Genomic DNA, 22,652 nt, shown 5'->3' on the forward strand with positions numbered 1-22,652 from the left:
TTTAGCTAGTGAAAACTGCTATCTAGACTTAGAGACCACATTACTTTTGTGAATTAGTGTGTTAGTCAATGGGGCTTTTAAAAGGTGTATGTTACCTTAAGTGTTACACATGGAAACAGCTATACAATTTAAAAAACAATATATATAATAACATGCAAGAAATTAAAGTGGAGGATATAACAATTAGCCATTAGTCTTTCCTTGTGCAACGTTACGATGTTGTGTATAGCGATGTGTTATATAACAAAGGAATACCGGTACGTCATAAATAATTGTCATAATTATACTGGGCCAGATGTGAGACACAAAATATGATTGAGATAATGAATATGTATCAGATCAAAGGGAATTAATGTAATTATGCAAAATTAAATCGGTATACGTCCATTTAACTTGGCGTCTACCAATGTCAAGCCCAGTTTAAATCGACATATACCAATATCATTAGATAGGCCTATACAATGTACATCGGTATGTTTCAATGTTCATTCCGTTTATATACCAGTTAATTCGACGTTATCATCGAATTACCTCATAAACATATTTGGTTACGATTTTGAGACAGTATTGCAGGTACACCGTTATCTAACAAATTCCTTTTAACATAATATACAAGCACGACAACTTGAAACATCAGGTCCATATAAGAAAGGGGGAATCATTTGACTATGTGAAATAAACAAAATTAACTTGATTAATCTTAATTCATCAATTTCATCATAAAATCCTTTGAAAGGCTATAGAGCCATGAACTAACAGTAGGCCTATGCTTTCTTTAGTTCACCTTTTTGGAGTCTTCAGGTTTTTAACGAAAATACCTGCTCTTGGGAACAGATAAGTCTTTTCTTACTTTTCAAGGAAAATGTTGACCTAAAGACCTGTTGTGAGTGCTTCCACGCAAGATATTGAAAGGGAGATCTGATCTTCAGCTCGGGATCAACTTTCTAGAATGAAAGCAGTCGCACTCTGCAGGATCTGACCCCGAGACCTCAATCACCCTTTCGTATGAGATCAAATCCAGAGCTCGAGTTCAAAATAACGAGTGTGAAAGCTCGGTGGGTTCACGGTGACCAGAAAATGACATGTTACATTTTCTAGCCGGGCGACGCTTGTATATCTTAATCCTTTTCTATTTATTTGATCTTATTGCAATAGCTTGTATCTGACTGCTCTATGCGTATAACTTTCTGCTTTTTGATCCCATAGGGAGGATCCATTACAAACGGATCCATTTCAAACGGATTCATTATAAACGGATCCATTACCAACGGATCCATTATAAACGGATGCATTATAAACAGATCCATTATAAACGGATCCATTATAAACGGATCCATTACAAACAGATCAATTACTAACGGATCCATTAAAAAGGGATACATTGCAAACGTATCCATTACAAACGGATACATTATAAACGTATCCATTACAAACGGATACATTATAAACGGATCCATTACAAACGGATCCATTACAAACGGATTCATAATAACGTATCCATTATAAACGGATCCATTATAAACGGGTCCATTATAAACGGATCCATTATAAACGGATCCCCTACAAACGTATCCATTACAAACGGATACATTATAAACGTATCCATTACAAACGGATACATTATATAAGGGATACATTGCAAACAGATCCATTATAAACGGATCCATTATAAACGGATACATTATAATCGAATACATTACAAACAGATCCATTGTAACGGATCCATTACAAACGGATCCATTATAAACGGATGCATTATAAACAGATCCATTATAAACGGATCCATTATAAACGGATCCATTACAAACAGATCCATTACAAACGGATCCATTAAAAAGGGATACATTGCAAACGGATCCATTATAAACGGATCTATTATAAACGGATCCATTATAAACGGATCCCCTACAAACGTATCCATTACAAACGGATACATTATAAACGTATCCATTACAAACGGATCCATTATAAACGGATACATTATAAAGTATCCATTATAAACGGATCCATTATAAACGGGTTCATTATAAACGGATCCATTATAAACGGATCCCCTACAAACGTATCCATTACAAACGGATACATTATAAACGTATCCATTACAAACGGATACATTATAAACGGATCCATTACAAACGGATCCATTACAAACGGATTCATAATAACCGATCCATTATAAACGGATCCATTATAAACGGATCCATTACAAACAGATCCATTATAAACGGATCCATTATAAACGGATCCATTATAAACAGATCCATTAAACGGATCCATTACAAACAGATCCATTACAAACGGATCCATTATAAAGGGATACATTGCAAACAGATCCATTATAAACGGATACATTATAAACGGATACATTATAATCGAATACATTACAAACAGATCCATTGTAACGGATCCATTACAAACGGATCCATTATAAACGGATGCATTATAAACAGATCCATTATAAACGGATCCATTATAAACGGATCCATTGCAAACAGATCCATTACAAACGGATCCATTAAAAAGGGATACATTGCAAACGGATCCATTATAAACGGATCTATTATAAACGGATCCATTATAAACGGACCCACTACAAACGTATCCATCACAAACGAAACCATTATAATCGAATACATTGCAAACGGATCCATTATAAACGGATCCATACAAACGGATCCGTACAAACGGATCCACTATTAACGTATCCATTATAAACGGATCCATTTCAAACGGATCTATTATAACGGATCCACTCCAAACATATCCATTGCAAACGGATCCATTACAAACGGATCCATAATAAACGGATCCATTATAAACATAAATTAAAGAAAAGTGGAGTGAAGTATTTGTGGATTTGAAAACACAAGATTAAAGATAGGAGGATCATAAATAAAGACACTGTTTGAAATCCCCAATATACCATCACATGCACAGTATGTTAGTCAGTAAAATCCCATGCAAACACATTAAAATTATATTACAGTTTATATGCTTAATTAACAATTAATTAACCTATATTCGATAGATAGTGATCTTGCAGTTATGTAACTGATTTAGATACAAGCAAAATTATACGCAATGTAACGATACTCGATAGTGTGAACTTTTACTAACAATAGGATTTGAAACTATTCGGCAACTGAATATGAGAAGAAATATTTTCAATATACAACTTTCTAGGTAAAACATTTTCAAGTTTGCAAGGTTCGTTTCATTATTATTATTTTTTTCTTAAAATTTCCACAATTCGCGTCTAGAAGTCTGTCTGCCCCTCAAAAGCCCTACCCCTGAACTTATTCCTCCCCAACTGGCTACCCCCAACTTCTCTGTCGTGAGGTAGTGCTATCTATGTAGGGGGGGGGGCGATGGGTTAACAATAGAGCGACAAGTTCTGGTCGTAGAAAGATAGATAATTCACATATTACACAGTCGACATGCAGAGATGGAATAATAATTTCTCTGACGTCACAGCAATATGTCGGTGCATGACTCTAAATGGCAAGACATGAAAACTTGGCGGAGCATTAAAAAACAGGCAGCATTTTTACCATTGTGCGAAAATCACAAAGTGGCCGAAACCCTCAAACCAATGTGGGATATCAGAATCTGTAAGACTACAGCGCTTTATATTAGTGTACAGCGCCAGAGGTCACATGCATGATCAAAGGTGATCAAGGGTCAAACTTAGCCAAATCAAAGCCAAAAAACGTTACTCAAAACTGCTCGTTAGCCATACGACCGATGGATGTCAAACTTGGTGGGTATATGCCCGAGCATATAGGTTGTTGTGCCTATACGTGATCAATAACATAGGTCAAAGATCAGAGATCAAAGGTCAAATAATTACCTATAAACAACATTTTGGCCATATCACGTTACTAACATATATCAATATGGTCCCAAACCTTCACACACAAAATTGGCCTAATTTGTGCGATAGAAGCGTTTCGCAAACTATTCATTGAACATTAGGCCGATGGATTTAAACTTGGTTTGTGTGTGCTTCGTCATGGGCTGCCGTGCCTGTGTGACGAATAAAGTCATAGGATCAAAGGTCCAATAACAGAAAACAGTATTTGGCCAATATTATATATATATATATATATACAAAATAACAATAGAGCTGAACCATGAAACAAAAGACTAATAACCTACATTGTATTAATTACTGATGTAAAATTGCATATTTCACATGATCAAATGAGGTTCAAAAGGTCAAAATTGGTAAACTTGTGCACATACCAAAATGACCTCAAATGTAATGTTACATTATTTCAACTTTCAAGTCAATCTTCGGTAGCTGAAGTTGATTGATTAACATTGCTATATAGAAAATATGAATTTATTAAAACAAAAACTGTTCTTTGAATATTACGTAAATTACAAACACCGAAATAGCTGAAAGTGTTGTACCCATGAGAGAGCAATGAATTCATTGTTTGAATGAATGCTTAGCATGTTTATTTACATAAAATGTCAAAGGTCAAAAGGTCTTTAAAATTCAAGTCTCTCGTACTACAAACTTGGTGAGTCACACCGATGACATCATAGTGGTCATATACCCAAAGTTTGTGATGAGATCTGTAACTTAATGAATTGCCCATTTGTTTCCTATTTACTTTGTGGGAGGGATATTTAATACTCTAAACATAGTATATCTGATAACGCTGTTATCTTAATTACCTTCACGGTAAAGAATTTTTTTTTTTTCTCTGCATCAGCTATATCGGATTCTATATTCAGATGTTATATACTGTAATAATTATATATCAGAAACTAAATTGTGAATTATTAAAATATTATTTTTATCAGAGCAAAATAATTTCTATGCACCATGTATAATACAATCTATATCTTATACTTTATACATGTTTATGTTTATATAGTAGATATCAGAAACTAATTGGTGAATTATTAAAATGATGAGTGTATGGTTATTAACTATAAAATAATGGGGTAGTAAGTAAACTTAAAAATACCGAAACCAATTTTATTATTTAAAAGTAACAATATCAGTCATTAAGACAAGTGCTCTTCAAGCTAATGTAGTGCCCACCATTTTATGTTTGGTCTTATATATATATACCATGATGTAAGGCTTATCACAGACACGTCATAAAGCAAAAAAATAACTGCATTGTTTACAAGCATTCAGTTTGATGGCTTAATAGGAACATGTGGAAAAAATGGCGACTCAAAAGCGCAACATTTTGACTTTTAAAGTCATCATCACTACAAACCTTGTAGAAATCAGTACTAGTGAAAGCATGAATATTGAGGACAAACCTTGTAGAATTCCTTTGATATGAGTACTAGTGAAAGCATGAATATTGAGGACAAACCTTGTAGAATTCCCTTGATATGAGTACTAGTGAAAGCATGAATATTGAGGACAAACCTTGTAGAATTCCCTTTGATATGAGTACTAGTGAAAGCATGAATAATGAGGACAAACCTTGTAGAATTCCCTTGATATGAGTACTAGTGAAAGCATGAATATTGAGGACAAACCTTGTAGAATTCCCTTAATATGAGCATATTGTAATGAAAGCATGCATATTGAGGACAAACCTTGTAGAACTAAACTACTTATAATTAGATCCGTTCAAATGTGTCTGTGGGTGATGTTGTTGGAAGGGGCGGAGTTGGGGGGGGGGGGTTATCGCGGCAGGGGGAAGCAGCAAGCACATCAGAAATACAAATGAGAAGACAAACGAACGAAAACACTAGCAAACGAACTACGATATGCCATAAAGAATTCTCTAGAATTAGCATAGTTACCAAAGAAGCTTTCATAATATTGTGTATTCATCATTTGAGAAGTTGAACTTGTGATAGTTACGGACTGTTGATGTAACGTTAACGCCGTGGACTAATTTCAATAAATTCGTGATTCGTATCAATCATAAGTATTAATATAGCACGTGCACTATAATAATAAGTGCCTTGTCCAAATGACACCAATCCATTAAGTTGGCCTTCCTTACACTGCTCCACATGGCTCCGTTATTTAGCAATGATCCATATCTTTGCTATAACAAGACGTTGCATTTATAAACAATGTTCATTGCAGACTTTATACGCCCTGAACTATAAACCAAATGATTGAATTTAACACTGTAAAACGTACAGTCCTGAAAATGTTTGCTGAAATTTGAACATAAATGGTAATTACGTTTTTAAAAGTCCACATTTTCCTTACAGAGTACAATAATCCAATCATTAATATTGGTCTTTCCCCAAACAGCTACAACTTTTTTTTATCCCATTTTGGAAGCAACTACATATTTAATATCCTATCACACACAAGGCTGCAGACTTAGTCAAGCCTGATAATGACATCATTAAGGCACATACGATTAATTTTGTTGAGTTCCTCTTTGTTTTTTATTAATTACATTGTTGACTTCATGTAATAAAGATGGGTTTTGCAAATACTGAAACTCAAATAATGAACCTGTTATCATGACCTATAGTAATTAATATGGTTTCACTGTCAATCCTGCTAACAATCTACTTTGAAAATGTGAGAGGAGAGAAAAAAAGAGTTTCAGATCCCAGTGACACTATGACATCACAGATTAAGGAAATAACAGCTTCAAGACATTTGTAAACTAGGATATCTCTCAGACAGAACAGGACTCTTCTTAGCTGTTTGGTGGGGGAGAGGGTCTGGGTGGAGTGGGGAGGGGGGGGGGGTAACCTTCGTAGCAGGTGTGGATATGTACAATATTCTAACGGTATAACGTATATATATATATATATATATATATATATATATATATATATATATATATATATACATACATATATATATATATATATATATATATGTATATATATATATATGTGTGTGTGTGTGTGTGTGCGTGGGTGTGTGTGTGTGTCATCAAGCCAGCCGACAAGGGTTCCGCAATTGTTGCTATGGGCTATGGGCAAACAATTCTACAGAGAGGAAGCCAACAGACTACTCGGCAACCCTCAACACTACAAACTCCTAGATTCTGATCCTACTCAAAAATCACACAAAACTTGAAAAGAGTCATCCTAAAGAAAGTCTCTAACGGTTCCATTGACCGCAAGTTAGGCCAAAACCTCCTGGAAAACGACCCAAAACCTGGTCGCTTTTATTTTCTGCCTAAAATTCACAAAGAAGGCAATCACGGGAGGCCCATAATATCGGGTAATGGTACAGCGACTGAAAAAATTTCCAAATTCGTGGATCCCCTTATCCAACCTCTTGTTTCGGCCCTACCGTCCTATATGCAGGACACTACGGATTTCAGCCGGAAAATTGGGGAAATAAAAAATCTTCCCTTATCTACTCTGTTAGTTACCTTCAAAGTGTCTTCGTTATACACAAATATCCCTAACGAAGAGGGCATTTCGGCCTGCACAAAAGCATTCAAACCGAAACGTGGCAAAACCCCCACGAAGAAAGAATTGGCCGAATTAATGCAACTTATCTTGACCAACAATAATCTGGTATTTGGCAACAAACACTACCTCCAAATTCATGGCACCGCAATGGGTACCAAAATGGCACCGTCTTTTACCAACATCTTTATGGGAAACCTCGAGAAAGAATTTCTATCTCTACAAAACTTGAAACCACACACGTGGTTACGTTACATTGACGATATCTTTATGATATGGACCCATGGTGAGGCAAATCTAAAACTCTTCATTGATGACATAAACTCGTTTCATCACACTATCAAATTCACTGCTGATTTTTCTGGACACTACTGTGACCGTATAAAATGGTTTATTCAAAACAGACTTGTTCAATAAACCCACGAACAAGCACAACTACCTCTTACCAAGCAGTTGCCATCCACGTCACTGTACTAGAAATATTCCGTACAGTCAAGCGTTGCGCATTCGACGCATTTGCTCCTCTGAAGTCGATTTTGATTAACGCACTAAAGAACTGTCACAACACCTCCTAAACAGACAGTATTTTCGGGGTACTATTGAAATTGCCATCAAAAAAGCTAAAAGCAAACCCCGTACCGAAACATTGACGTACAAAACTCGTCAAACCAGTTCCAAAAGGGTACCATTGGTTACTGAATTCCACCCTAGTCTCCCATCACTGGCTAATATTATTCAGAAGAATTTTCACCTACTTCAAGGCACCGAACGCCTGAAATCAGTTTTCCCAGAATTACCTGTCATCGCTTTTAAAAGACCCAACAACCTACGGGATATCTTAGTTCGGGCATCCTTTCGGGATGACACTCCATTAGGGGAAAGCAAAACAGAAACTACAGGATCATCGCCCTATACACAAAATTGCAAAACGTGCTTACTTGTCGATTATATATATATATATATATGCAAAAGATTATGGTAGTGTTTATGTATTAGAATATTATGAGAATGAAGATAAATTTGTCTTTATCCTATATCTTCACAGGCCCCCTTATTGGCTTTAACGCCGACTTGGTATAGTCCTATGTTTAACACCCGCCCCATAGGATATGATCAAGTGTAATGTGGTATATTTACATAGTAAAATGAACTACGATCACATTTTTATCTGAATTCTTAGATGCTTGATCGTTCCATTGCAGTTGGTTGATGATGGCGGTATTTAAAAACTACAACCATTAGAAATGTTGCACAGGCGTACAGTAATTGGCACACAAGGTGTCCATATCACTGATCTGTACACTAGTGTACAGATCAGTGGTCCATATGGGCGAAGCACATCGCAGTCGTGGTGATTCTAGGAGCTGCTGCTTTCTTAATGGATTTTTCCCCCCGGTTGCTGACAGTGTAAAGCTAATACTGAAGAGAAAGATATTCCACACTGTCATCTTATTTTTTTGTCTGTTGATAACTTGATATATGGTTGATTTCAATCAGTATATCGACTTGCTCAAATCTTGTTCCATGACGTGGAAAACTGAGGGCGGTATGCAATGTTACCAGTGCAATCAGCATTGAAAAGCTTGTACGTGACTCGGACTTGTCTTCATGAACTTGGCCCACTTTAGAATCGAACTTCCGAATTAAGACTGTAGCGGGAATCGGAAGTGAACTCGCATCAACTATATATGTATACTGCGAAGTTGCTAAGTATTAGACCCACGCGACAGGTATCACGTGATTTCTATATGTACGCTGTCAAAATAATTTTCGTGGTGGTGATATATCAACCGACAACTATAGGCTCATGGACTATTCAAGTGGTTTTTTATTCTTATTGACAATGCATGCATTTGATGTCATCTACTGCCTTATGCGTTCATTAGTGCATCAACGTTGATGTGTTTCATATAGATAAATTAATTAATATGATAATGTATCCTCAATGTCTGTATGGATATTGTTATGAACAGCGTCATTACAAGGCATGCGTGTGTGTTATCAAGGACAAATTGATTTTCATTGCAAATTTCTCTCACTTGTCAAATAGCATACGCAAACTGGAGCCTATACCGCAATTTTCCTCGGTTGTGATTTCTAAAGAATCCACACGTCATCGGAAGAATTCTATTGTATGGGGTACTGTTAAGTTTAGGGTAGGTGGATTTGAACAATGGAAAATACAATAAGGTCCTCGGTCTGAATGTAATACAAACATGCGTGTGTGTGTATGTGTGGGTCTGTAAACGGCGTCTATTGGGGATACACACAGGAAAAATTACCCGTGAACTGGGGCTATCGCGCAGAACGGGGATATCCCCGTTTTTATTTTCACTCGGAAAGCACTTTTTAGACTTCTCGGAGCCCGCCCTCAAAATTTCGGGGCCGTTTGAGCACTATCCTCGGTTGGCCGTCAAAACGTCTTTTTGCGTGTGTTAAGTGTGTAAGTGTCGCATATAGTCTATTACCACACACCTGTAAAGCTCCGTCCCCGATCGCGAGAGGTGATGACCACTTCACGTGTGTCCCCGATTTCATCCAAGTGATTACTTGTCAGCTACATAAGGTAGGTATCACTTGTGATTTTCTTTACTAATGTTTGACAGAAATCCCCCAGCAGTTTAAGGGTTTTGCTCAGTAAGCTTAAGCGCTGCAAAGTTCCACGGATCGTCAGTGGTTAGGCCCATGATAGGTTAGTAAAAGGTTAGGCTAGTTAACATTGTTCTGTCATAAGGCCTATACCGGAGGAGCTAGCTGTAGGCTACTTGTAGTTGTATTGTTACTTTGCGCAGTTTATTTAGTGTCGTAATTCTTACTACAGCTGCAGTAGACATGCTATAATGTCAAAGCACATGTCTACACGGGCCTAACTAGATACAACGTTAGGCTACTAGGCCTAGTACTACTGTATATTTAGGCCTAGCCTATCATACTAGGTTAGCCTAGTACTAGGAGAGGAGTACTTAGGCCTAGGCTATTCTACGTAGGGTACCGCCTTTAATAACAATGACACACTACAGTAGCACTAGCAGTGAGGTCTTCCTTAAGTTATTTGCAAGTGGCTGACAAACTACTGACTGTTAGGGTCACTGAGCAGTGTGACAGCTATTTGGAAATTAAAGTGTTAGAAGTCATAGTTGTCATGTCATATATTGATTCATCAGCAGTGGTTGGGCATTTCATACTAAAGAGCTCAAGTGACATGGCCAAAATTGTAGAGATGTGTTGTCACTTTGACTATAGATACAACTGCTTATAATGTGACTGCCTCAAAGAATGGTGTCTCTTTGTTTATGATGAATCCTCGTTCCTTTCAGTCTACAACTTCAACATATTTCATTGCTTGAACTTTGAGTTAAGTTAAAGAATTAGCCTGAGAAAAGTGCTGGTGAATTAAGTTTGAGGTTAGTTATTTTCTATCACTGCATAGAGTCCTGTACCTATTTATTAGGATATTTAATCCAATTAGGGAACATACTGTAGCCAATTCATAATTCTCAGTGATATGTGGAACAAATGTTAAAACTATTAGGACCACAAAGTTTGCAGTGACCTGTAATAGACATCATGACATTGTCTGAAGTAGAACTAGCAGCAAGCTTGAGTACATGTATTCTGCTATAGACATGCATGGAGTTTATTTCTAAGGCCTTTATTTTTTATCACAGTTTTACAGCAGAAGTGTCACTGTTGTGGGCAAGTTCTGATTAATGTAACGCCATGGAATGGGGTTGGGATGTTGTGAGCAATTTTGAATTTCGACAAAACAAAAATTTCCTTGTCAAAATTTTAAGGAGCTCGAACCATACGTTGAGAACTGGAAGTAGCGTATAAGTTAGCTCAATTGAATTGAGTAAAAAGGCCCAACTCTAATGTCATAGAGTTAGGATATTGTAACAAGGGCATGTATGAAACAAACTCCTGTAGTAACAGTTGTTTGCACTTCACCTTGAGTGATATTTCAAATGTCTCATCATGCAAGTTATAACTCTGGAATACATTTTTACGTCTTTGTTTCAGTTAATGTGATGAGGACCAGGACCAGAAGGAGTGGAGGTCCACTGGAGGAGGCATTAAAATATATTAATGTCAAAGACAAAGAAGCTAGTTTTTGTGTTCTGCAAGTAGCACAGAAAGGTGAATATTTAATACTTCCATCAATGTAATCATTGAAAAGTATCCACAGTATAACAATTCATCAACAATTTAAAGTAACTTAAGCATCTTTCAGATATGATTAGGCAAAATAGTAGCTTCATAATAGGTTACCAAGGAACAACTAAGCTGTCACCAGGAAGTTGATCTTACCTGGATCCATAAGTAGGGCAAAATATGGGCTGATTATTTTGTAGTAGCCATACAGTATTTAGTGTTGCTATGTTTAAAATTTCTGTTTTTCAGTTTTAATTGTGCTGTTCATTTCATGCATTTGGTTTCTTATTAACAATATCCTTCGGCATTCAATATTTTGATTAAAGGTAGAGGGGTGATACCCACCACATCATTTGCAAAGGGACAGTTTCTGCTGCAATACAGTGGAAAACTCTGCACCTGGAAAGAAGGAGATGCACTAGAAGAAAAACTTTCCAGTGGTTTCAGATTTTTTTTCCAGTTCAGAGGCAAAAAGTATTGGTAAGTGCGATATGTGGTATGTTGTGTGTAAGGAATAAAAGTTGTTAGGTAGAGTTGTGGTTCAGCAATTTCAAATGGCTGTAAACAATCTGTCAAGACTTACCAAACTTTTTAAGCAGATGACCCAAGAATCTTATCTCATTTCACCTTAATTGTTGGTGCTGGTATCAACTATGAAACACAGCTGACTAGTGGGTTAAGTTTGCTGCTTCACATTAATTCACATGAAACATTTTAAGCTTAATTTCTTTCTTGCAAAGAAATAATTTACAAATAATTTTGAAATTGGTATTGGTTAGTAGTCAAAAATTAAAAATGACTTCTACTGATTGATAAATGGTTCTACATTAGGTCATTAACTTCAAGATGATCTGATTAATGTCTTTCCAGAAATGTCAACAAATGAGTGCAATATGCCAGTAACAGGTTGTAGTGCAAGTGTGACTACAGCTTAATGTTTTATTCAGAATGGCCTTTTTTTAGTAGTATATTTGCTATGTTCTATGCTATTTTTGCAGCATTGATTCAACCCAGGAACCCTCAGAAGGACCCATGCTTGGCCGACTCGTAAACCATGGGGAAAGACAAGAAATTAACACAAAAATAAAAATTGTTAATTTCCATGACACACCAGCAATGTGCTTATTTGCCTTACGAGACATAAATAAAGGAGAAGAGCTATTGTATGACTATGGAGTCACAAATTTGCCTTGGAACTAAAAGGTAAAATTCAGTTCCCAATATGTTTGCTTTTATAGATTGAAGTTTCTGTTTGACTATTGATTTGTTTTAGGAGTTGTAGTAAGCTTGTTAGATAGGTTGTAGCTTTTGCCTGATCCCTCCCACACAAGTTTGCTTACGAAATATTTTTTCACCCTGACGTTATTGTGATTTACAGTTTACAAGTTGTGTTAGCCAGCATACTCTCTATTTAAATCAAGTCCAGTCATGGTTGTATGAATTTAGTATGACACTCAAAACAGACAAGACTCCAAAGCAAAACAAGAAACTAATTTGAGGGGCAGGGGCTACATTAAATGGTTTGACTTGTATGAAAAGGTAACTAATTATATATTTTTCATATTATACCATACAGCACACATTTGAACATGAACGAATAGCCGTTACTGAAGCAGGTAAGGTGGCTTTAGCCAATTAAAATTTTGATTGCGCATTCCATTATAATGACATTGTATCTGACAGATATCTTGGTCGTCTAAATTTCTTTGTTATTACTAGTTGGCTACATATAATCATACTAATCACTATACTTTACCTGTTCCCTCCATTATATGTTTGTAAAACACTGGACAGGCATATTTTTTTTGTCTCAATATTAATGGGCTCAGTTTTACAAAGGAACTGTTTTAGTGTGCAAAAGTACTTCATCGTGATAATATGTGAACTAAATTTCTTAGAAGGAGTGGCTACCAGAAATAAACTCTGCAAAGGCCTGTTATTCTGGCGAGCTGTACAGAGAAGCTGCAACTAGCTGAAATGTTATGACTGATACCAGTGCAATTTTGTGAGATAGGTGCATGTGGATATTCTTGCTGCTGCTCGTCCTATAACAGTTGGGGAATTAGCACGAAGCTGAGTCCACTTGCCCTTTAAATGATACCTGCAAGTACTGAGTAAAATAACTTAGACAATCAAGTTAGATATTGGTTAATGTGGGTATAATGAAATGCATGATCACCCTCTACATCAATTGAGGATAAATTTCTTGCAATGCATAAGTGACTGGAGCAAAATTTTCTAATACCACTAAGAACAAGGACTTAAAAGTTATTCAGATTTTCTAGTGTTTGGCCTGATGGTGAATAATGTCCAACTTGTGCAGACTTCTAAAGGAAGGGGTTTACATAAATAAGCATTGTACAGCAATCAAAGGGATCCCAGTAGTTTTTGCCTGTCAATCACTGGACAACTCAAGTATCTTCTTATTTTCTGTTCACCATCCTGGAGGGCTTAAAATCCCTTAAAATTGTGTTATAAGGCATTATGGAACTGTTTAAGTTATATCAGGGTAGAATCTGCATCCTTTGCAACTTTAAGAAATAAATGCTGGTAACCATGTTACCATAGCAGATAATTCAATGGGTTAGTTGCCATGAAGCAGTAAGCATCATTTCATGCGTCTTGGTGTACCTGCAGTATGCATCATTTTGTACTCAATTGGCAAATCTAATGAGCTAAATTCACAACAGAACTGCTGTAGCAAATATGGTAGGAAGGAATCTCAACTCTTGGTTGCATTGCTTACATTTTTAAGTATGTCTTTACAATCATATGTGACATGATCTGTTATTCTCGGTATTAGGCTTTTTTAAAGTTCTAGTTATTGTTACCAAACATCTAGGTTTATTTTCATTGAGAAAGGGTACAGTATGTTTGCATGACAATATAAGTGGAGCAAATAGACACTTTGTACAGGTCATGACTAGACTGACATTGAATTAGGCTACCACAGCTGTGAATATGCCAGATGTATACAAGACTTAGTTTAATTAAATTCAAAAGGTCATCAAGTTTAAATTGCTCCTACATCAGAAGTGATGTCATATTTGGATTGTTCATAATGCAAAAAAATAAATATGTTTAGCTTCTTCATCCCCATTTGCCACATACACAAATCAATTTGAATGAAGTAGATAGGGGTAATTTTTTTTGGGAGGGGGGGGGGTGGTTTGACATGACCGTAGAATATTTTCTTCACCAAAGTTTTCACAACTATTAAATGATCTCTTGGTGTTACCATAAGCGGTGGTGAATGTTAAGGTTATAATTTAACCTTTCATACCTTTATACAAGATACTAGGGAAAATAATGGCTATTTTTTTTTACAGGTGTTATTCAATATGTTGCCATTTGACAGTTTTGTATATTTTTTATTGTTCATTTTTAATTGTGTTGCTAGTTGGGTAAGTTGTTTTGCAACAGGTTAACTGCATTTATGAATAATCAATGATTTATCATTGTTTTTTCCTACAGAAAACTCAGGCATGAATAGTGGAGTCAATTCATCATGTGAAAGACCTGACAAGAGTCTATCATCAGTCCCAGACATGGATGGTGGAGTCAATTCATCATGTGAAAGACCTGACAAGAGTCTATCATCAGTCCCAGACATAGATGGTGGAGTCAAATCATCATGTGAAAGACCTGACAAGAGTCTATCATCAGTCCCAGACATGGATGGTGGAGTCAATTCATCATGCGAAAAACCTGACAAGAGTCTATCATCAGTTTCAGACATGGATGGTGGAGTCAATGCATCATGTGAAAGACCTGACAAGAGTCTATCATCAGTCCCAGACATGGATGGTGAAGTCAACGCATCATGTGAAAGACCTGACAAGAGTCTATCATCAGTTTCAGACATGGATGGTGGAGTCAATGCATCATGTGAAAGACCTGACAAGAGTCTATCATCAGTCCCAGACATGGTTGGTGGAGTCAATTCATCATGTGAAAGACCTGACAAGAGTCTATCATCAGTCCCAGACATGGTTGGTGGAGTCAAATCATCATGCGAAAGACCTGACAAGAGTCTATCATCAGTCCATGACATGGATGGTGGAGTCAATTCATCATGCGAAAAACCTGACAAGAGTCTATCATCAGTTTCAGACATGGATGGTGGAGTCAATGCATCATGTGAAAGACCTGACAAGAGTCTATCATCAGTCCCAGACCTGGATGGTGGAGTCAATGCATCATGTGAAAGACCTGACAAGAGTCTATCGTCAGTCCCAGACATGGTTGGTGGAGTCAAATCATCATGCGAAAGACCTGACAAGAGTCTATCATCAGTTTCAGACAAGGATGGTGGAGTCAATTCATCATGCGAAAAACCTGACAAGAGTCTATCATCAGTCCCAGACATGGATGGTGGAGTCAATTCATCATGCGAAAAACCTGACAAGAGTCTATCATCAGTTTCAGACATGGATGGTGGAGTCAATGCATCATGTGAAAGACCTGACAAGAGTCTATCATCAGTCCCAGACATGGTTGGTGGAGTCAATGCATCATGTGAAAGACCTGACAAGAGTCTATCATCAGTCCCAGACATGGTTGGTGGAGTCAAATCATCATGCGAAAGACCTGACAAGAGTCTATCATCAGTTTCAGACAAGGATGGTGGAGTCAATTCATCATGCGAAAAACCTGACAAGAGTCTATCATCAGTTCCAGACATGGATGGTGGAGTCTATTCATCATTTGAAAAGCCTGACAAGAGTCTATCATCAGTTCCAGACATAGATGGTGGAGTCTATTCATCATGTGAAAGACCTGACAAGAGTCTATCATTAGGTCCATGTGTTGAGGAGGCTCTTGATTTGTCATGTAAGAAACCTGGCAAGAACCTATCACCAGTTCAAGTCATGGAAGGTACTATCAATTCATCAAGGAAAAGACCCAACATAAGCCTATCATCACTTCAAGACAAGGTGGATGCTATTTTTTTATCATGTGACCAGAGTCTTTTGCCAGTTCATCTCATGAAGTCTGCTGCCAACTCATGTGATAAACCAGACAAGCACCTTTTATCAGGTCCAAATGTTGAGGATGCTATCGATTTGTCGTGTAAGAAACCTGACAAGAGCCTATCACCAGTTCAAGGCATGAAGGATGTTCTCAGTGCGCTACGTGAAAAACCTGAAAAGGACCTATCATCAGGTCAAGACATGGATTGTGCTATCAAATCATGTGATGAAGCTGATAGAAGCCTTTCATCAGGTTCAGATATGGAGGTTACTGAGCATTCTATCACACCATCTTGTGAAAGACAAGAGAGCCTGTCATCAGGTTCAGATATAGAGGATGCTACCAATTCATCACATGCAAACCCTTATAATAACTCAACAGGTGCAGACATGGAGTATGAATGTAGTGAAACGGAATCAGTTGGTGGCGTAGGCCCGACTGTTGCTGAAACATGGCAATCAGATGTGGATTCTTCAGAGGAAAGTAGTGACGACAGTGGTGATGAGTCATTTGTGCCCGATTCAGAAGATAGTGATTCAGATCATTCAGAAGTTATTCCAATGATAACAATGGCTATGAGAAAAAGTTCTGTTAATAAAAGTGTAGCTGGTTGCTCTAAGGATAGTGAAGAATTAACAGGGGCTAAAGTAGTAAAACTATCTATTGCACAAGAAAGTAAAGTTTACGTCATGAAAACAAACAAGACAAGCACTTCAAGAAGCTATGATAAGCCAGCATACTGCTATGTGTGCTCTCATCCTCACAAAAAATTGATAATACATATGACACAACATAGTGATGAATCTTTTGTCGCTCAGTGGTTAGCTGCCAAAGGAACCGAGAAGGACAAACTCTGGAAAAAAAATACGGAACTTAGGAAACCATTTACACAACTACAGAGTTTTGAAGGAAGGTGAAGGACCTTTGATTGTAGTTTATCGACCAAGTGGCTGGGCTGAACCATCAGATTATCAACCATGTGTAGACTGTTTGGGCTACTATTCACGTTACGAGTTCTACAGACACAAGTGTAAATTCAGGAAGCAGAAGGTAAAAGAGGAAAAGAGAAGAGGTCTCATCAAACAGTCGCGTCAGCTGTTGCCACCGCCTCCAGGTTGCAAAGAAGGAGGCAGTGCACATACGTTGTTAGGAACTCTTCGTGCAGATGATGTGTCTCTTTGCATCAAGGGTGATCCACTGATTATGGATTTGGCAAAGAAGCTTTGTTTCAAACATGGCCATGACCAGGAGCAGTTTGGCCCTTTGCGAACAAAACTGAGACAAGTAGCACGTCTGCTATTAGAATTCAGACTTGTTAGCAAAATCAAAGATGCTAGCCTTTTGGACTTGTTTTTCCCACCAAGGTTTTGCATTGTTCTCGCAGCAGTAAGAAGCTTATCTGGATTTGATGATGAAACACACACTTACATGAAACCTAGTCTGGCAATAAAGATTGGTCATACATTAAAGAAGGTGGCAATGATGCTGGTAAGCCAGGCATTGATTGAAGGAAACACAACAAAAGAAACAGAAGCAAGGAGTGTTCATACACTACTGACAGAGAATTGGGATGTGGAGGTGTCTTCGCATGCATTACGCACAATCTAGCAAGGCAAAAGAAATAATCCTAAGCTCCTTCCCTTGACCTCTGATGTGGTGCTACTTACTAAGTACTTAAAAGAAGAGTCAGAGAACAGCATGAACGACTTATCTGCAGCAACATCTCCAGAAGAGGTTCAGAATGCTTGGAAGAAGTTGTCAAATGTTGTACTTACACAACTGATGCTTTTCAACCGGAAACGGCAAGGAGAGATATCCAAACTTTCAGTGGCAGACTATTCCAACATCAAGAAAGGGTCATCTCATGTCCTTGATGCACAAGCATTGAGCAAGTTTGAACAAGATCTTGTGAAAGTGATGTGGCGAGTCGAAATAGTGGGGAAACGGGGAAGGACTGTTCCAGTGCTTATCACAGAAGAGATGAAAAAAGTCTTGGATGAACTTGTGAAGTTGAGGAGTGATGTGGGAGTCAGTAGCAGCAACCAATTCGTATTTGCTGTTTTTGAGGGATCAAATCATCATATTCGTGGCTGTGATTCACTGCGTACCTTATCTTCTTTAAGTGGTGCACAGCGACCAGACCTGCTTCGTTCCACACAGTTAAGAAAACACATTGCTGTCATGTCTCAGGTTATGGCCTTGAAGGAGAATGAATTAGATGTTTTAGCAAACTTTCTTGGCCACGATGTAAGAATTCATCGTGAGTTTTACCGCCTCCCAGATCCTGCAATTCAAGTAGCAAAGGTCTCCAAACTTCTTGTTGCACTAGAAGGTAACTCTGGGGATCCTGGAACATTACTGCAAGGAAGGAATCTGGACGAATTGGAATTAAACCAAGATGAAGATAATCTTGATTGCATTTAAATTTCTGTGGACAATTCCATGTCATATTATTGATGTAGGTAAAGCTTGAATGAAATTCATGTAGCAGATGGATTACACAGAGAGTTACTTGAACTCTCTATCAGCAATGCTGAAATTGTTAATTAATATCTTTTATCATTTATTCTTTTATCTTTTATTCAATCCAATCTTTTATTCAATCCAATCTTTTATTCAATCCAATAGAAATGCAAGAGAACCAGATTGATGAATCTGAAGAAGAGTCAGAAGAAACAGAAGAACAAAGTGACCTTTTGCAAGCCAAGCAAACAGAAACAGGTGTGTATTATCTCATGATATAGATGCATAGCTTTATATCCTTAAGATGTTAAAATACCAAGCTACTCTTACAAGTATTGAATACATTCAATTTATCCTGCTTTTCTTATTTATGCCACATCTGCCAAACATTGTGTCCAAAATGAAACCAAAGAGGAAAGCATACTTTTCCTAATTTGATGTAAGAATGCTGTTTTACTCTAGTTCTTTTTCAAGTTGGTTTTGAGCAAATTATGTCCATCCCTAATATGATTTCACAAAACCCTTTGAGAGGAATATTACTTTTAATTTTATTTGTTCCATCTTGCTTTAGTGTTTGGTTCCCTTGCTGCTTCAACTTCAATCAAGTGCAGTTACTCAGTTGCTTTTTTTACATTCAATTGTGTTACTCCTTTACTATGTTACAGATATGAGGCTATTATGAAATGCCACTTCTTAGAAAAGAGAATTTTACATTGAGGGAAAATGTTGTATGTAGAGCAAAACTACCACTTATGTAATATCTGAAGCTTAAATCTAACTTCCATCCCCAGCATTTGTCATTTTGTTAGAAAAAGTACTTTTTTATGACTTACATTTTCCTGTAATGAAAAACAGTACAAGTCTAAGGATAAAAAAGTAACCCTCTGGAAGACCACAAATGCCGAGATATATATTTAATCAGATTTTTTTTATTGTTTCATCGAAGAGCATTTAACTATTTCATTTCATTTATTTGTTTCTCCTCAATGTACATGTCTAACAGTAAAAAATTACTAGCATAAATGAGGAAGTGGCCTAGAAAACCTTGCAAAGCTTAACAAGTAGGGCCACTCACCATGCAAAGGAAAATATATCAAAACACAATACAAAAACCAACCGCCCCCTCCCCCTGCCAATTATTATTTCTTACTTTTTTATTGTTACTTTTTCTCTTTCTTTTTTTTGTGATATAGGGACCAAACATCCACTTGTCAGTGATGAAAGTATGACTATAAGGAAGAAATTCAAGGAGTCACCCCTCACCAAAACAGCCAATAAATTCAAAACAGCAGTGCCCTCTAGACCCAAAAAAGTACCTTGGTCAGAAGAAGAACAGGCTGCAGTTAAGCGTCACCTGGGTAACTTCATAGCTATGCAAAAGCTGCCAGGAAAGGAAGCTATTCAGGCGACCTTGAAGAAAGAGAGGTGTCTTCAGAAAAGAAATTGGAGAAACGTAAAGGACTTTGTACGAAACAGCATAACTTCAAGAGCTAGAAAGTCAGGAAGAGGTCTCTTGCACTGATTTCATAGTTACCTTAGTGAAACTGTAACTTATAGCTTCATCAGTGAGAATGTAAAATGGTAACATTTTTAATAACAGGCATACGTTAGGGACAGTCTTATAGGCTTTTGAGAGGTTGAGACTTCAAATGAAGAGTGGGCCAATCAGAGGACTGAGTACACAGGTGATCACACATTGACAATGGGGAGCACTGTTATAAGTATCCCCATTGGGTGCTAGGGTTCATAGACATGTGTGGGTCTGTCTTTTGCTAATACATACATATGTTTAGCTAATTAAAATTACAATGTAAACAGGTGTGAATATGAGTTAGACAAGTTCTGTTCATTGAAATTGGGGAGCACTGTTATATTCTGGTCCTACATGTCTGCAGTTGTATGCCAACAAGTATGAAACAGATTTGCATGGTGTCCTGTGAATGTTGATGTACTTCAGGACCTTAAGTACAGAACAAGATGATCAGAGCTGCTGGAGTTTACAAGAGAGCTGCTGTGACTATTATGCCAGGGATAAAGCTTGGATAAAACCTAATTCTTTTACTGTAGCTTTGCCACCAGTTGAATGGTTTTCTTGTATTATTCTCTACTGGAAGCCATGTCACTTTTCCTTTGTGTTCCAGCAAGAGGTGGGGGGGGGGGGTTAGAGGAGCACGGAGTATGAGAGTGAATCATGTGGACAGTTTTGCAACTTTTGACTAAACTGATGTTAGTACTACCCTTGGTGTGAATGTACCAGAGGTGTACAACACGCTAGGTCACCGCACATTGTAAACGGGGAGCACTGTTAATATCCCCAGTTGCATTCCAGGGTGCTTTAAATTATTTGTGTGTGTTCCTAATGTGACTCACTACTTTTGAGTATAGTTTACAAACATACTAGAATGACCAGTTTAGGTCACTTCACCACCTCTGGGAGCTTAAATGACAGGAAGACATCTAATGTCATCCCTAGCCTATTGTTGGTGAAGTGGTGGTGGAATCAGTGTAAACTGATTCAAACATACTTTGTGACAACAAATTGGGAAAGGAGGATTGTTGCTTTTAACCATTTAAGTAGTTAACAAATTATGCAAGTTCAGTTGAATTCACACTGAGTACAACTACCTGGCCTTTAATTGCAGAGAGAAAAGGTCATGCATATACTGATAACAGTATTATTACTTTTAGCCCTTAAATTTTGTCTTTCACTCTTTTTCATTGTTTGTAATTTTAACTGTTGATTTCTGTAAGCTTTTTTCCTCATTCAACCTTCTGATTATATGTTACAGGACTTCATGATTGTTTGAGTGAGGTGAGTGTGGTGGTGATAAAGGTAGTTTTGTGTTGGCTGTCATCTGATTGAAGACATATCTCAGCAAAATTTTCTTGAAAAGAAAGCTATTCATGCATGTTCTCTCAAAGGAATCGAGAATAAACCTCAAAACCACTCAGCACGTAACACCAAATATAACTGCCAGGACCAAAAATATGATGAAGAAATCTCATGTTCTGCTTTATTTCATCATTGTTATTTTAGAGATGACTTAATTTGTTGGTTTAAGTTAGAAAGTATAAATTGTGTTTTCTGTTGGATTTTTAAAGACCTTCTACATTTTTATGCTCATAACAAATGTTTGATTATTGTTGCAGAATGACACAGTTTTTGAGTTTGTGTTAGTGTAGTTTCAATAATCAAGCAAAGTCGAAGAAAAAAAAAACTATGGTTTCTGAATGTGCTTGTTCCTCATCAACTTTATGTCTTTAATGGTTTAAGTAACTGTCTGAAGGAAAGTTGCTATTCTGAAAGCAATTAAGCATGAAAATTTTTTAACAGTGTTTTAAAGTGTAATAGTTGGATTTTACTTGCTGCAACACAGGTACATATGTTGCAAAAAGGTTAGTTTTACTGGCCCACAAAAGTAGCATATAACAATACATTAAAAAGAGTCAATGTGTTGAACCAAAGTAGTTAAGGTAGCCTGATGTTTAGGTTGAACATAATACATGTTTATCATTGATTGGTATAGAGCATGTTAAATTAGTGATTTATTCAGCTGGCAAGACGTTGTAAATATGTTTGTGGTGCTAATCCATCAGGTTTTGGTTTTCAGTTTATCATTGTTAAGAGCATCCTCAGCATTTCCATGCATGTTCTGTCATAGCTTCTATGAATTGTGTTTTCT

At 37.1% G+C, this 22,652-nt stretch overlaps 3 protein-coding genes across 3 annotated transcripts in view; all 3 read left to right on the plus strand.

The window, feature by feature from the left end:
• Positions 1-22,652, plus strand: part of LOC139954959 (uncharacterized) — a 116,035-nt gene that overhangs the window by 62,249 nt on the left and 31,134 nt on the right. The gene's annotated exons all lie outside the window — the stretch shown is intronic.
• Positions 12,648-17,430, plus strand: LOC139954953 (uncharacterized). Its single transcript, XM_071954977.1, has 3 exons — positions 12,648-12,735; positions 13,109-13,148; positions 15,007-17,430. The coding sequence occupies exon 3, from the start codon at positions 15,018-15,020 to the stop codon at positions 17,421-17,423; it is 2,406 nt and encodes an 801-aa protein (XP_071811078.1). The 5' UTR covers positions 12,648-12,735; positions 13,109-13,148; positions 15,007-15,017; the 3' UTR covers positions 17,424-17,430.
• On the plus strand, positions 17,549-20,774 carry LOC139984452 (uncharacterized). The gene is made up of 3 exons (XM_071998367.1): positions 17,549-18,922; positions 19,054-19,227; positions 20,163-20,774. Exons 1-3 carry the CDS (start codon positions 18,205-18,207, stop codon positions 20,489-20,491), a joined length of 1,221 nt encoding a protein of 406 aa, XP_071854468.1. The 5' UTR covers positions 17,549-18,204; the 3' UTR covers positions 20,492-20,774.

This window comes from Apostichopus japonicus, chromosome 17 (assembly GCF_037975245.1).
Source record: "Apostichopus japonicus isolate 1M-3 chromosome 17, ASM3797524v1, whole genome shotgun sequence".
NCBI classification, from domain to species: Eukaryota; Metazoa; Echinodermata; class Holothuroidea; order Aspidochirotida; family Stichopodidae; genus Apostichopus; species Apostichopus japonicus.

What these genes read in the sequence shown, in the direction of transcription:
- LOC139954953 (XM_071954977.1), top strand. Translation starts at nt 15,018, where the DNA reads ATGAATAGTGGAGTCAATTCATCATGTGAAAGACCTGACAAGAGTCTA.
- LOC139984452 (XM_071998367.1), top strand. Translation starts at nt 18,205, where the DNA reads ATGAACGACTTATCTGCAGCAACATCTCCAGAAGAGGTTCAGAATGCT. An exon ending in AGATGAAGATAATCTTGATT is followed by an intron (nt 18,923 to 19,053) that starts GCATTTAAATTT and finishes GAAATTGTTAAT; the next exon opens with TAATATCTTTTATCATTTAT. An exon ending in AGCCAAGCAAACAGAAACAG is followed by an intron (nt 19,228 to 20,162) that starts GTGTGTATTATC and finishes TTTGTGATATAG; the next exon opens with GGACCAAACATCCACTTGTC.